At 37.9% G+C, this 17,305-nt stretch overlaps 1 protein-coding gene across 3 annotated transcripts in view; it reads left to right on the top strand.

The window, feature by feature from the left end:
* The window catches only part of TRPC3 (transient receptor potential cation channel subfamily C member 3), a 53,286-nt gene that overhangs the window by 19,357 nt on the left and 16,624 nt on the right, over positions 1 to 17,305 (top strand). For all 3 annotated transcript variants that reach the window (XM_044428867.1, XM_044428868.1, XM_044428866.1), the window contains 4 exons: positions 6,800 to 6,985; positions 13,111 to 13,275; positions 14,661 to 14,877; positions 17,071 to 17,304. In XM_044428867.1, coding sequence (XP_044284802.1) covers positions 6,800 to 6,985; positions 13,111 to 13,275; positions 14,661 to 14,877; positions 17,071 to 17,304 — 802 coding nt within the window. The remainder of the gene's footprint in view (positions 1 to 6,799; positions 6,986 to 13,110; positions 13,276 to 14,660; positions 14,878 to 17,070; position 17,305) is intronic.

Here is a 17,305-nt window from a genome sequence, read left to right as displayed (position 1 = left end):
TCAAAATAGCACCATGCTTATTTATTTCCCAGAAATGTACTAACTTGCTAAGAGCCAGCTGTTCAAATCTGGACAGATGCTATCATTCTGTTTTTTCATTTATGCTCGTTAGGTTGGTGCAGAATGCTTGATTATACTTTACAGATTTTTCATTAGTAAGACATTGATGAACCGAACCTTACTTAGTTCTGCACTTTTATGCTGTTTGGGTTCTTTTTCACACCTCATAACATTACAAAATCATTGTATGCAAAATCATTTATACAAACAGCACTTTTATTCAGCTGAATAAAGATTTTAATAGGATCATTCTGTGTAACTGCTGGAATACATTTCTTTAATTAACTTTTCCATAAATTACTCTGAAGATGAGGAAAACACCTTAATGTATGAAGCCTGTTCCAAGTCTGGAGAGTGGTGAAGAGAGATAAGTGTGTGTGTGTGTGTGTCGGGGGAGTGCTAGGAGTATGTGGGTGATGGTAGTGACATAATGGGTATTATTTACAGTGTGTGTGTGTGACTTAATAACATGGAAGAAACACTGCAGAGCCAGACACAATGTACAGCTTAAACTCTTTGAGCTAGAGCCAAGTGATAGGGCAGTTCAGCTCAGTTGCATTGTAGAACCCAACTGATGAATGTTTAAAGCTTTTGCAAGTCAAATACTTTATATGTCAGGGTTTATAAAAACTGAAGGGAATGATAGATGTTAAAGAGGGCTGAATGTTTCACTCTGGATGAACTGAGAGTCTTGTAACAATAAAGTCTGTTTGAAAAAGGAGTTTTAGAGTAGCGTGTTTACTCAGGAGGAGGACCCCAGCTCATGACAGTTACTGTACTAAAGTTATGTGAGGATGTTGATCGGTTGCATCTTATTGAGACTTCTGAGAATCTTCTTACATTATGTTGTACATAAACTCCCTTTCACCATAATTAGTGTTCCAGTGTCAACCCTTGTAAGTGGGGTGCCTTGAAGGCCTGTTGTAGAGGACAGGTAATCTAGAGCTCTTTGGACAAAGGGTTGGATAAAGATGTTATCAATCATAATGATTGACCTGTCTTCATCCTCTGCCCAACAGTATACAAATAGATGAATTCCAGGAGTCTTCAGTAGATCATGACTTTTATTTATTTATTTTTTTAAAAGCAGTAATTTTAATTAAGTCACAATCTGCTTTCAAAGAAGAGTAGTTGCTACTCATTGATTATCTCTCTTCAAGGAAATGCAGCAGACATTATTAGATCTTATATATAAATAAGTTTGGCATGTTTAGATGGAAGGTAATAATGCTTAGAAAACCTTGAGTGATTAAACGACAAAGAGTTTTGTGGCGCTTTAAAGACTAGCAGATTTATTGTGGCATAAACTTTCTTGGACAATGATTCATTTCATCATAGGAACATTTAGACGAACATAAGAACATAAGAGGTTGTCTTTTACTGAGGTAGACCATGGGTCCATCTAGTCCATTACTGTCGATGCTGACAGGAGCTGAAGCCACTGAGTGGCAGTGGCTCTTCCTGTTTTCAGGCAGGATTCTTTCTAGCTCTGCCTGGGATGCTGCAGATTGAACCTGGAATCATCTCCATGCAGAACAGGTATTCTAGCACAAGCCATAGATCCTTCAAATGCATGACGTAACACTTTATGCATCTGATGAAATAGGCTGCCATCCATGACAGCTAAAGTCATTAAAATGACCCTCCTTCCTTTTTTGTTGGAACTAACATGGCTACTCCTTTGCAAACAGATTGAATAAGAGTCAGTACCAGCAGACTGTGACTTTTTCATGACTTGTAGCAATTCCAATGTTTAAAGCGTTCTTTTTAGTATTGTACTGTGCTCAACAGAGTTTTTAAAAATACATACAATGATTTTAAAGCAGTAATAAATCTACCAGCTGGAGCTGAAGCCTTTTGCTGGAAAAATAAAAAAGATTTTTTATGGTACATGGAACACTAAATTCTCCTTCTGTATTCTCTTTGGCTTGGTAGAATTAATGCAATTGCATGCTGCTTTTCTTGTTATTGCTGAACTGTGCTTTCCCTATAATGTCTAAGATGTGGGTGGTGTTTTGCTAGCTGGGGCTTTCTATGTATTTGAGTGAGAGCAGATCTAACACAGGATTAGGGGCTTAGGAAGAGGGAGACCTATTTTCAAACAGTGGCCAGGAAAAGAGAAATGCCTGGTTTGCACCTCTAAATGCTCTACAAGTATATGCTAGCAAAATCAACAAAAATAGAAAAAAATCAGTGTCAAAAAGCACTGAACAACATTCTATTTTCAAAAAGCATTTAGGAAAGCCCACTTGGTAGGCTTCAGTTATTTCTAATAAATGTATGTTTCTTTGTCAAGTAATTTCAAAATGTGTTAACCATTTTACAGATCATACTGTTTTCACTCTTAGCTTTGCGTAATTGCTTAGTTGAGAGTTACTCCTTCTGGTGGATTGTAGTATGAAGTATAACTTTTACGGCAGTGGTGAGCCTTAATGACATATAAAGTTTGGTTATTAAAAAATTATTCTGCTCTTACTTTATTCTGTGTTTCATGGTTATATGTGAAGCTTTAATGTTTTCACAATCACGGTACATCACCAAATGCTTGACAGGCAAAGGGCACAGCTTCTCAATCTAATAAATAACTATATACATTTTACTTAATAAGAGTACGTAAGATTGCATGTTTCTACCATAAAAAGATAACCTTCAGAGAATATAAGGTGAGAAATAGTTGTTGTTTTTTTAATTACGATGACTAATTTCAAGTCAGATTTAAAATTCGTAAACTGCCCAGAAACCCACTTTGACTAATGGGTGGCATAAATATTAATTAAATAATACAGTGAAGCTGCTTCTTTAATATAAAAAGAGAATGCAGAAAAATGGCAAAGAGAAGAATTACTTTTTCCTGAAATCTACAACGCCTTGTCCATCTGATCATTTTCATTCACGTGTTTGCATCAGAACAGTCGTATTTGTATTTGAACCTCACTTAAGCTCTGTTGAAATGAATGGGGGGTTATTCTGCAGTGGTATCTATTTGGTTGCACTTTCAGGCTGAATTGAGTTACTTACGGTGTAGTTCCATTAATTCCAGTGAGAAAATTGGCCACAGAATTGAATCTGCTTGGTTCAGTCTTCTACTTCCTGAAGACTGTGAAGTAAATATTTTACCTTTTACTGAACTGAAATACTTGAGTTGAATAATGGGTAGCAATATTCAGTGCAAGAAAAAGTCGGGCATGTGTATTGGAGAAGAAGAGAATGCAGAAATCAAAGTTAAAATCAAATGTGTTAAAATTTGCATTCATGTTCTCAAAATCTATGGGATTTGCAAAAATTGTGGTAGGCAAATGGTTGGAAAATGTATTTCACACTTGCAGAAAAAGTAAATGAAGCAATTGAGATGAAGTAACAGAGATTTTCTCTGAATATAAGCAGAAATGGTAGACTGAGAAAAGCCATGAAAGTTTTCATATATGAGTAGCTAAGTACAAAGAATTTGAATTGTAGCTAGGGGTAGCAGTAACATGATCAGAAATGGTATTTGGTGTAAAGAAAAGATTACTGATACAAAGGGAGAAAACCTGATACCACACAAACTTCTGAAAGGAAGGGCTGTGTAAACATACAATTGTATAGAGCATGGGAAAAGAAGTATTAGGATACATGGGCCTGGAGTCAAAATAAACATTAATTCTGTATCTATCTGCTACATTTTTCTTTTTTATTCTAGAATATGCACAGTGCTACCAATCCAGATCTTAAAAGCACCCTACTATTGTTCCCTTTACTAGATTCTCAGTCTAGAGTGGGGTCTCTGCACCTACCTGAGCGTAAAAATGGCGCAAAGATCTAGCTGCTTGTTACAGATTTAAATTAATGACTGTTTTGTCTCCAAGGTGAAAATTAATAGTTAGAATTTAGCAGTTGTCATAGTGATGATACAAATACGTTTTTCCTGGCATGGTTGTACTTAAATTAACCATATTATGTGCATAATTCCACCTTTTTTACACTATTACAGTCAATAGAAACAAGGGGTTTGTGAATTACAGCTTTTATATGCAAAGATTTTCTACAGAACAAAACAGGAAAGAGGCTTCTTTGACTTTTCAGTAGAGAAACAACTCCCTGGGTATTGTGCAAGAGCCAGCTGGGAATACTTGGTACAACAACATGATTTTAGTATTGATATCATGGCTTTTCCTAAAGCTTCAGTTTTTGTAATCAATTAATTAGAGTTGTTTCATATGACTAACTAACAAGTTGAAAGAATTAGCTGAGCGAAGCCAACCATATCACTTTATAGCATGCTGAGCTTGTAAATTGATCGGGATTGAACTATGATTTACAGTGCAATCCCATATGTGTATGCTGAGAAATAACTTATTCCTAGGAAAGTGTGTATACAATTTCATTCATATGCAGAGGATTGCTTCAGAGAATCTGAACTTCACATGGATGTACTCATCCTACATATTTAACAACTCAATTTACTCACACCAGTTTGAGAGGGTTCCATCCTTAAGGGAGCCTAAAGATAATTTGAAATAAATAATGTTTAAAAGATGAATAAATCTTGTGACTTATGGATAGTAGGTAAAGTTTTAGATTGAGAATGGTGTTTTCAAGCTTAGGAAACAGAAAACAGTTGAAATTAAGGCTTTTTAAAAAGACTTTTGTGATCTTTGGACAGGTAAACAGGGTGTAACTTCATAAGTTCAGTTCATATTGATAATAGCAACAATGATTTTTCCAAAATTAAAAGGAGGAGGATAAGACACCCAAGGCAAGTATGAATGTAATTTAAAACACAGTTCTGGTGTGTGTATGGCAGAGGTGGGTGTGAAGGGATATTTGTTTTCAATACTATTCGGCATCATTTTAGTAAAATCAACCAGGCTAAGGAAGAACTATTTAGTAATGAGAATTCTGTGTTAAGGAATGCCTAAACAAAAATATGATTTTTTAAAGGTGACAGATAGTGATACCAGATTTGTACAGAACTGTGGAAGGTAAGAGACAGACAACTGTAGTAATAGAAAAGAAAGATGAGCTAGTACATGGATAGATTTGCAAACAAATCAACTTGCACCCAACATGGTGCATACAGCTACCATTGCCATTAGGCAGAGAGATAGTTGCCTCTGGTGCCCTGTGCTGGTTGGAAGTAGTAGTAGTCCCTTGGTCATCCTTCCTGGGCCTTGTGGTCATTCTGGTGTGTTAGAGGAAAGCGCTGTTGTGCTTCAAAGTCTGTCCTGTATCCCCTAGGCTGGCTTTCTGTGGTGCAATGGTTGGCAATGTGATTGTATTGGTAAAATTCAACTGCCAGTCCAGTTTGCTTTTGTACTTGAAATTGGTAGGGCTGTATGTGAGGGTGGGTGTGCATGTATGCACACATGCTGTTGGAGCATTGGATTTGAGTGCTGTTTTGTATTTATATCTAAAGTTTTTATGTAAGGTACTTTGAGAGCTGTGGCTGAAGAGAGATTAGAAAATCATAAAAATCAGGAAAATATCATTGGAATGCAGAAAAGTAAAGATAAAATGAAATCTGCACATTCAGTATATCCTGGAAGTGCTGCAGGGATTTTTCTATTTGGGAAAATGTTTAGTGGCTGAGAATAAGTAAGGGTCATTTAAATCTTTTCAATGCCTTAATTTTATATTTTAATGTACTGTTACAAGTTTTGCCAATAGCTCACCACACTGAGCCTTTCTATGTAGGGTAAAATATAAGTCAGGCAATATCCGAGGCCTTGTACTATACCACTGTTGGTTTATGTTAGATGGGTGACTGCTAGAAGCAGTGTCTTTTCAGCTGTGACACCAATGTTATGGAATGCCTTCTCTAGAGAAGTCTACTAGGCCTCAATACTTTTTGATTTGGTACGAGATAATGCTTTGTCTTTTCAGAAAGGTCTTTAGGCCAAGTTGATCAGATGTCTGTTGTTTTGCTTGTAGCTGATTCTTTGGGTTTTCCCCATTCCAATTCTTTTGTAATATATATTTTATTCAAACTTGAATCTTGTTTAATCGCTTTGTATATTGTTATTTGACCATCAGCATACATGGGGTGAGATAGAATAGGTAGGTAAAAAGCTTTTGCACCAAGGAGCTTGCAGTCTAAAATTTGAAATAACAAATAACAACATGGAGGAAGAAAAGGCAGGACAGTGAGCCAATATATTATGGTTTCAGTTGCACAAGCTTACATTCAGTTACAGTTTGAATTATGGAAGCACAAGGAATGAGTACTGCCAAAGCCTTCACAGAATAGGGGAGTTCTGTGGAAGACGTTGACTGAATTGAGATATGGCAATTTTTGTTCTTAGTTAATGGTAGTACACTTCATTCAGTCCTTTGACCACTCCAGAATCCCTGGGGAAAGAAAACTGGTGACCTAAGAATAAGATGAAATGTGTGGTACAGGTCAGACACTATGAGTGTTGTTACTGATGTTGAGGTCAAAAAGGAGAAGTTTAGTGTACATTCTCTAAAAGTTAAAACATTAGAAACTGTGTGTGGTATGGCAAAAAAACAAGTTCAGTAATTTTAGGACAACGGATCCTAACGAAGGCAGTGACAATCTAGATAAACGTTCTTGCTAATTCTTTTTGGATGTTTTCTTTTTAATCATTTCCTACCTCAGCATACATATTGGTGTTTGTCTCTAAATACCATTGCAAAAATGGAGCACAATTTTACTCATGTTAAATAAATGTACATTTTTGTATTGCTGAACTGTTGAAATGAATCAAGGGTTATTTCTCTTTACATTTCTACTTTCTAGAATGACTATCGCAAGTTATCAATGCAGTGCAAGGATTTTGTAGTCGGTGTTCTTGATCTCTGCAGAGATTCTGAAGAGGTAGAAGCCATTCTAAATGGAGATTTGGAGGCTGAGCCAGTTGAAACACAAAGGCACAGAGCTTCCTTGACCCGTGTTAAACTGGCAATTAAATATGAAGTCAAAAAGGTATGGAGCTTGTTCTTTTAAGAAGCATGATACACTGTTATAAATTACCTGTGTTCATAACCTTAGTCACCATACAGACTGTACTGTAAGATAATATTTTATGGGCTCAGCCCTCTGTTGGAATAACTTATTGTCAAAATGTCAAGGTAAGGCAGATGAGAAATTGAACTTTTTAAATAAAAAGACAATAGGGACCATTGTACAAGATCTAATTATTGTGGATGTGCATGTGTGTACATGCGTGTGTGCGCACAGTTTGCCTGTTAAAATCATGAAAAGCAAATTAAGACAACAGCCATGCCTTGTTCTCACTACATCATGGATAAGAGGATTGGCAAGATGATAGTTCTGTAAGCATCAGTGAGGCTGTGATCTTGGGCCACTCGCCCTTGCACCACCCCTGCACTCCTCCTCTTATGCCCCATTGCAATAAAATAATTCAAGCCATAGCAATTAATGTATTACTATTAGTTGTAGCTTCCATTTGAAGTGGTTCTGAAAGGCAGTTTGAATATAAACTGACAATTCTGTTTCTTTTGCACTGAGTTTTCTTATCTGTAAGTGGTTACAAGTGGGGAAAATAGACAAATTTAAAAGTTGCCAGTTTGTTTCTTCACATAATATGAATTAATATGAAGAAGCATATTTATTCCAAGGTGTTCTGTATTCTTTTAAAAACGTTCTGTGTTCAAGTTAGAATTATTATGTTGTTAGACAAGTTCATGATGGTCTGTTGATAGCAAATAGCTATGATAGGTATATAAACCATTATGTTTAGAAGTAGATTATCTCTGGCATGGCTATTACATCAAGTTTATCCCTTGTGGAAAATGGGGTGCTGATCAGATGGACCCTCCATACTACCCAGGAGGGTTTTATCTTGTTCTGATTTTCCCTTTAAATTATGCCAGTACAATTACTTTTTTTATTGTCTTTGCTGAAACTTCCTGATTGTGTCTGCCTTATGCATTATATACCCTCTTAGTGCGCTTTTCACTTCTACTATCTTTTTTTTCTTTAGTATTACAGATTTCTTCTTTTACAGCAATAGTCAGATTGTCAGGAGGGACATATTCTATTACATTGTATTCTGGGCAGGCTATCCTGTCCATCCTGCTTTATCATCTCCTGGCAAAATTGCATTCCAGATATGAACTGTAAATCTAAAATAAAGAAGAAAGGCAGCTCCCATTCAGAGGCGATTATCTGTTCAGTAAGGAGTGATTTGTGTTTTAAGAACCTCTAAATGGAAATCAGTCCGTCCCAATCTTCACTGTTTTAAGTGCACATTTAACTTACAAGTGATGATTATTGCTTTTTCTCTCCTTCATCCCATTACAGGGGCAAAGTGCATTAATAAGTGATCTGGTAAAGCTCATGAGTCTCTCTCTCTCTCTCTCTTACACACACACACACACACCATCTTATTAAGAAATTCTTTTAGCACGAAGTGGATTAAAAGGTAAAGAACAGATCTCTGTTTAAAATCACATCAATAAATTAAATTTTTTGCTGGGAAATTGAAAGTTTTCTACTTTCATTTCCTGCTGCTTGATCCCCACCCACGATCATCTCAGTGCCAAATCTACTGTGAGAATTAAAAAGACAGAAAAATAGAATTTTGCTGACAGAAGTTAGCTAGTGACAACCAAAAATACATTATAAGTACACTGATCACAAAACTTACTGAATACTTTCTGAGAATATTTAGACTATTTGCTAAGGAGCACATAGTTAAAAAGTCTAAAATGAAGTCTAAATACATATGCCGCAAGATTTATGCATGTGCTGGAGTATGTCTCTGATTTTATCTTCAGTAATTGCAAAGTCATAACATAATTTGTTTCTGTTTGGTGCAAGTGCTCACTAATTATTTTGGAAATGCTTACTAATTTAGCAGCCAAGTAATTAGCAGGTAGCAAATTCAACAATGCTACAAATTGCTTTTATATATGAATGCTATTTTTAAGCCTCTTAAAGACTTTATGTGGAGGTTTATTTAATTGTACAAACTACTGCTAGTAGCTTTATCTATCCTTCTTTTATGCTAAAAACTCTAAATTTTTGGGCACCTTCATACTGAGTATACAAGGCATGCACTCCTTGGTTACTTACAGATGATAGCATACTTCTAGTTTGCCATTCAGCTAAACAATATGCCCCATAGGTTGGTATCAAGTTCCAGAAGTGCTAATGCTGTTAGGGCCAGAAAGCTAGTGCCATTGTGACAACCCATCACTTTTAAATGTGCAGTTTAAAATGGCATACATAGATGTGACAGTATGAAATCTATAGCCAAGGCAGTGCTACAGGAGCTTTTTTTTTTTTTTTTTGCTTTTATACTGTAATGTAATAATGTGATTATAATGTAATATAATGAAGTGTACTTTCCCATGCTGCTGTGAACCTAGATAAGGGACAGTGCAGGGATGTCTTAGGAGTACGTACTGATTCCTGTAGTATAATCCAGGATGGTATAAATTGGTGTCTTGCAACAGCAGAGGATTGCACCTGATGGCCTTCATGGCCCCTTCCAACTCTACTATTCTGTGATTCTATGATAATAGCATATCCCAGAAATCCAAGAAGGTTTTACAGAAGTAGGAAACTGAGGAGAAGACCGAAAAGTGGATAAATTCACTCCCAAACAGTTACTTTGTAAATATGCACTGTATTTCTGATTACCCTGCCTCACTGAATCACCCACAAGTCACACCAGGATTCACTGCAGACATTAAAAACACACTGCTAGGTCTCTGAGAGGCTACTGTAAATGCAAACCTTTGAAGGTGTGGATTGGGCCAGCTCACCTGGACTGATCTTTCTGAGGGTAGAAGGCAGAAATACTCCTTCCCCTGCTGACATTTTGTTGCAGGGTCTCACTTGTATATATTAATAGCAAACTGATTCCCAGAGTGCCAACCCATGTATGGTCAAAACCACACTGGCTGTGCAGAAGAGGTAGTTATTAGCAGGCTTGGGGCAAAACACACACACACATGTGCACACACAAAATGGGTGAGGAGAGAGGCCCAAACATCCCAGTGAAAGTTGATCATGCAGTAATTTCAGAATACTGACTAACCGGAGTAGGGCTGGGGGCACGAAAATCCAAGCTTGGAATGTTTATGCATGTGTTAGGGATTCATGATACTGGAAAACTAATTTTGTTGAGCTTGATCTTCTACACAACTGTTTGAAATGTTTGCCCAGATTTGGAGCCAGGAGCACAGCTGGTAAAAATTGAGGCTGACACATTAGATAAGTTGTTGATTTTTGTTGCAGCATTTAACATGAGAAGTATCAAAGCATTGCCTCCTTAGTGCGTATTCTCACCCTCCTTGGTCATCTTGAATTTTCTGATGTTAATCTGAAATGTTTTCTGATGTGAGGTAATTTCAGATTTGGGAAATTCCACAAAAGCATGCAAATCACAGCCTGTTTTAAAAACAAAAAAATGATTATTTGTGTCAGCTCAAGCCAGTATCAGCATGAGGGGGTAGGGACTTGTGTTGAGAGAAGGTCAAATTTTCATCCTTCTGTTAGATTTGTCACATAGTGTGGATAAAATGGAATATCTTGGAAGAAAGCATGGCTGACTGGCTGGAATATTCAGTAGGAGTGCTCAATGCAGCAACAAGTTGTTGCAGCTCCTACTTGCCAGGAAACTATGAGCTTCTCTCTTCTTTGTACACAGAATCAAATTTTAAATATGAAAAAATAAATAATACATATGCAGCATGTTTAAAATATGATTCCCAAGTTCACCCAAAAAGAGCAACTGTTAATATTTTTAGTTTGTGAAAATACATCTCTTCAATCTCATTTGAGCCTGTAGAAGTGTTACTGTGATGTTAGCAACTCTGCAACATGCCAAATAAACAAATCTAATAATAGCATGAAATTGTATGGCAGTAACAATCAGTATATTCAGGAGCCATTAGGAGATTTAAAAAAGACTCATTTGTGTAAGTTTGTCATTTAAACATGTGAATAAAATTGCAATAATACAATAATAAAACCACAGTTATTAAAACAATGTAAAACAGTGTATCATAAACTAAGAGAAAAGAAAAGGGAGGAAAAGAATAGAAAATGAGACTGTGGGAAAGAAAAAAAAGATCTCAGTACAAAGTCAATGCTTGAGTGTTGAAGTCTTACTAATTTTCTTATTGTACAAATGCCTCCAATTCATAAGTGAACTTTATTAGGAAAATCAAAGGTGGTAAAAGAGAATGCCCACATTATTCCCATTGTTTTGATGAGTGATATTGCTTCAGATAGACTTTTCACAAGCTCTTCTACAAGAACCATGATAACTTTGATTGAACATATGCAAATGCTGTGTGGGTGCAGAAGAGCATCTTATATTAAGATGTTGCATCCATCCCTATACAGTGGTACCTTGGCTCATGAACGCCTCAGTTCACGACCAAATCGGGTTGTGAACAAAAATTTCATAAAAATTTTGACTCTGGTTGTGAACTCCACATTGGGTGGCAACTGCGATTGCAGCCATCCCCCCCCCCCCAATTAGGGAGATGGTCATGATCATGCTGGGGGCGGGAGGGGGGAGATGGCTGAGATCGCGATGCCCGTCTTTTCTGAACCAGCGCACCCCTGATAGTGCCTGTCTTTCCTGCAGGAGCACAACCGCAATCGCTCCCGTCTCTCCCCCCCACCCCCAGCGTGCCGGGATGAGGGGTGTGATCATGGCCATGCTGTGGGGGGGGGGATATGTCCATGCTTGTGCTTGGGGGTGGTGGGGGGGAGATGACTGCGATCTTTGTTGTTCTTTGTCACTTGCTTTACATTTTTCTGATATTAAATAGTTACAGAATGGATTGACCTTATTTACATTGAATCTTATGGGGAAATTTAACTTGGCTCATGACCAGTTTGGGTCACGACTAGAGTTCTGGAATGGATTAAGTTCATGAGCCAAGGTGCCACTGTAGTTTGGTTCCAATCAGTGATAGCTACTAATCTGCCAAGTGACTCCACTGGTGACTGCTAGAGGGAAACTCTGATCCTGAGTATTCCTATCCCTTCTGTCTCCATGTTTTGGTCACTGATGGTTTAGGTATCACTGGCCACAACTACATCTAAATTACTTAAAATATTCTGGCTAGTGGTCCTTTTCTAAAATTCCCCCAGAAACTCTTTTAGAAATGATTCAGTGCCAAATATGAAGCCATTCACTGGCTGTATTATTGGAAACCCCTGATTTAAAAGCAGCCACACTCCCTGTGGAAAAATTGCTAGGACAGATACAAATGATTATAACCTCTTTCACAGTCTTATCCCTTTCTTTCATGTTGACACAGTACTCATTATGGTTAGAACATATATGCAGAGAGGATTACAATTTCATGTGAAATGCTTAGCATGATACCTCTTTTTAGGGAGCAAAGCACATATAAGAACTACATGATCTGACATCCTAATGGTTGTGATATGGGGCAGAGCAATCCCACATTACATCATGGCAAGCAATAGGGGAGAGTGCTGGGGTAGCAACCAACACATGCTTGTCTCTTCTGTTTCTCTCAGAACAAGCTGGAAGAAGGAAACGGCTTTCCTTTTCCCTTCCCGGTTTGTCATATCTAGTGTTAGTTTTACTTAGATTTGGGCTCATTGAAATGAATGAGATGTGAGTTAGTTTAACACTAGATGCAACACCACGTTCACTGCAGTGGGAGTGACTGACAATTCACATCAGATCCTGAGGCATGAAAAGGTGTAGGAGCTGGTGACTCAACCTCCCCCCCCCACCCCCCGCTGCTGGATTAGTGACACCATTGGAGCTTTCAGTGAGTGGTTTGGGATATATCCTGCCATGCAAAAATTATCCTGCCACTGTGTCTCTATCTTTGCTGGTGCAGCAACACTCGCCTTGCCTCCTGAGGCCCTTCAGCCAGGTTAGTTATGAGGATGGAATTGCTTCCTTATTCACAGGTCCATAAAGATTTCACAGAAAGTCTAAGCTAAGAATTTGTGTCAGTTGTGTCATCTCAATGCTTTTGTTTGTCTGAACCATGTTCTTAGGGAATTAGAAAGATGAATTGTTGCACTCATTACAGGTGCTGCAGTGTGTAACTTGATTTTCTTCTCTTTTCCCATAGTTTGTTGCTCATCCAAACTGTCAGCAACAGCTTCTGACTATCTGGTATGAAAACCTCCTAGGATTAAGAGAACAGGCAATAGCTATCAAGTGTCTGGTTGTGCTGGTGGTTGCGCTGGGCCTTCCCTTTCTTGCTGTTGGGTACTGGATTGCACCATGTAGCAGGGTACATGATTTTTTGTGCATTTCTTTTCTTTGCATTAATTTAGTTTCAGAAAGCCTTATGTTGGTCTGGTTACCGCTCTTAAAGGAGAGATGCCATAATGCTGCTGTCATTTTCCACTGATGCCTAGCTCAAGACATATTATTAGTCTGATTAGCTTTTGTAAACCGCAGGCAACTCAGGAAGAGGACAACAGCTTGATAAAACTCAGTTTTTGGTAACTGCCTGGGATTACAATGGGGGATGGTGATCATTGTTATGCACCCAGTAATACAGGGCTGATTGGCTGTTTTTTGCTTAGCAGATCACAAGCTGTAGTTTGCCAGGTGGACTTGCAGCAAGAGGCAACTAGGCATCTGTGGGTGCCCGTAGCAATGAGTAGCAGGCTGCAAAATAAGCTCCAAGAGCTGCATGCAGCTCATGAGCCTCAGTTTGGCCAACCCTGATATATATTAGGTGTTTGGAGTAGCACTGGAGTTGCATGGTTACTACCAACTCCAGCTTGATTGTCTCATGTTGAGTAGAAATCCTGAAGGGATTTTTTTTTCATGAATTGAGCGTTTTCTCCAGTAACTTACTGGATTTCTGTGCAGGGTGTGGAGGAGAGGGCTTCCTTGTGGAAGCCTGCTTAGTTTCTGAGCTGGTAAAAATTAAATGTTGAGGAGGGTTAAAAGCTCTTTTACCCCTTGCTCTGCTGGAAACTACCCTGAAAGGAACCAAGGAAGCAAAACTAACATGCTGAGTACTATGCCTCTGAAACTTGGTTAGCTGGCCTCTAGCCTCAGTTGGAAAAAATAAAGAATGTTATTGTGCCCAGTGGTCCAGTATGCCTTATTTTTCTGTTTACCAGTTTTCAGACTAGAAAAACATGGCCATCAACAGTCCCACAGGATGTATTTTTTGGTAATATTTGTATGAAATAAAATACAATAAAATTGAACAAATAGAGTAAAGATTAACAAATTTAAAATTATTTTTAATATTTATGTATATTTTTGTTGGTTGGGCTGGAAAGTAAAATGAGAATGAACTGAGGACAGTTTTCAGAGCTGTACACCAGCTTAACTGTACATGAAGGGTAATATTTTCTGAAGTGGGGGACCCCAAAATTCATTCATTTGATTTACTTGAATTATTTAAACATTTTGGTACCAGTCGTCATTAAAATATAGTCCCAAAGTGCTTTCCAAAACAACACACACATACACAACAATAATCTAAAGGGATGACTCTAAAATACAGCTGTTGCTTGATAAGGAAAAGTATTCATCAGCTGAAATACAGCATTAGTTACAGGCGTATTCTACCACTGGATTATGTGGTAAAAGTGAAAGCACACACAGCTTAAACAAACCAGACAAAAACATATATTATGCTTGCTTTCTCAGCTTGGAAAAGTTCTCCGAAGTCCATTTATGAAGTTTGTGGCACATGCAGCATCCTTCATTATTTTCTTGGGTCTACTGGTATTCAACGCTTCAGACAGATTTGAAGGCATTTCAGTATTACCAAATGTGACTGTTATTGATTACCCTAAACAGATCTTTAGGGTTAAGACTACTCGGTTCACATGGACAGAGATGCTGATCATGGTATGGGTGCTTGGTATGTATTTCATTTTATCTTCATTTGGTTATTACCTGATTTGTTTCTATAGAACCTATAGATAAAACTGTTTTTTACCACAGGTTTTATGCTGCTGTAGCAGTAGATGCTAGGCAGACACTTGTACTATCAGACATGTACAAGTATTAATACACAGTGCCATAGTTCAGTGTACAGATTGTAGAACAGGAAATCTGTAGATGTTTTGGACACTAAACAAGGAGAAAAGGGTATTTGTTTTTGTTTCAATATACTCACCAGAGCTTTTGTTTCAGTTTAATCACCAGATCTACTCCCACATGCCTTGGTTGTTCAAAACAAATTAAAATAGTTAATGCATGTGGATAGAAATATTTCTTGCCTTAAAAGAAATCTTTTTTCAAGAAGCAAGGGAAATGGATAGGGAAAGAGATTAGCTTGCTGAATCTGTAATAGCCCTTATTTCTCAATTGAATTAAGAATGTCTGGGAAGTTCTGGGAATAACACAATTTATTTTCTCCAAAATTTGGGGTAGTCCCAAAGTTTGTTTCCTGACTCTAGAGCCTTTAAAATCTAGTTGGAAAATTTACATTACTCACCAGGGGAGGCTGGTGACTCCTTATCCATTGCAACTTTTAAAAAAGATTTAAGGGAGCTCCATATATTTATTGGGAACCTATTTTGAGGATGAATTCAGTACGGAAGAATAAAAGTATGAAAGAATAAAAAGGTCTTGACTTGGTACAGAAAAGCGTATAACCGGTGCCAGGCAGACCTTTCTGGGGAGCGCATTCCATAGCCAGGGCGCCACAGCAGAGAAGGCCCTCCTTCAAGTATGTTCTCTCCTAACCTCCTTCAAGGAGGGCTCCCAGAGCAGGGTCTCTGCTGCAGATCTTAAGGGGTGGGTGGACATGTAGGGAAAAGATGTTCCTTTTGGTATCCTGGTCCCAAGCCGTTTAGGGCTTTGTAGGTTGATACCAGCACCTTAAATTGGGCCCTGGCTTCAATTGGAAGCCAGTGAAGCTGATGGAGGACTGGTGTTATATGAGAATAACAACTGGCCCCCCACAGCAATCTGGTGCCTCTGTTTAAACTGTTAGTTCCTGCTTGAGATGAACTGCACTTTCAGCTCTTCTTCAAAAGAGCAATGAGATCAGGAAGGGACCTTGGGATTGGGTACTTCTCTTTCCTTCCATCCCATAATGGATTTAGAAAGTAATACATGCAGTGGGAGATCTTGTGTTTCACTGAACATGATCTTTCCCTTACTTTCTGATTTAGAATTGCTTTGCAGCTCATCCCCACATATTTAACATTATGCTTTTATATACATGATTCCAGGGAGATTTATTTAGAACATTCTATTTATATCTCTCCCATCATAAAAACCTGGGATTGGTAATAATAGTCTTAATACAACTATGCACTAAATAAATAAATAGTAAAACCAAGAAAACAAACTGTAGGCCAGTTAATTGCGATCTAAACGTAGCACTCATAAAGCACTCATAAATAACCCACTGCTAACTGTCAACAAACATGGGGCAGGTATATATCTTTGGAGAAGGCATGCTAAACTTTAGGTGGCACTATGGATAAGACCCTATCACTTATCACAGCCCAATTTATTTGCCTTTATTAAGAAGTCCAGCATTTTCCTCATCCACCACCTTCATAAAGGATCCATTACTATTGCATTTCAGGAATGGTTATAGTAGTTTCATGTCTGTGGTTCTGATCCACAGAGCTCCAGTGATGTAAGAATGTTAAAACAGCATGAGTAAGGGTATCAAATGTGGAAAATGCCAGTTTGCCACCTTCCCTTGGTCAAACTTCTGATATTGCTATGATTCTTTTTACATGATCCTGTCTGGACAAAATTAGTATGGTGCACCCAGTGGAAATTAGTAGCGGCTTTCTGCCACATGCTCATATAGCAATATAAAAATATGCATGCCCTTCCTATGTGACAAATGTTAAATGAGATTTACATGTTTCCTTCTATGTTTTACATTGTGGGAAGGAAGTATTGCAGAGATCTAAATAATTCTCATGTGTGTGTCATTTTTGTTAGCAGACTGACAATGCAATCCTATGCATGTCTACTTGGAAGTCAGTCTCACTGTGTTAGTGGAGTTACTTCCCATGTAAATATGTACTGCACTGTGGCCTAATAAAATTTCTACTGTGTTTCATTACATTTCTTCTTTTAGGTATGATGTGGTCTGAATGCAAGGAGCTCTGGCTAGAAGGACCCAGGGAATATATTTTGCAACTGTGGAATGTTCTGGATTTTGGGATGTTATCTATTTTTATTGCTGCCTTTACAGCCAGACTGTTAGCATTTCTGCAAGCTACAAAAGCACAGCATTACGTGGACAATTACATTCAAGAGCCAGACCTCGCTGTGGCCACACTTCCACCAGATATAGAATATTTTACTTATGG

Source organism: Varanus komodoensis, unplaced genomic scaffold, assembly GCF_004798865.1.
Source record: "Varanus komodoensis strain SLA01 unplaced genomic scaffold, ASM479886v1 scaffold2, whole genome shotgun sequence".
NCBI lineage: Eukaryota > Metazoa > Chordata > Lepidosauria > Squamata > Varanidae > Varanus > Varanus komodoensis.
The sequence above is the reverse complement of the archived record's forward strand: the minus strand, read 5'-3'. Positions and strand labels throughout refer to the sequence as shown.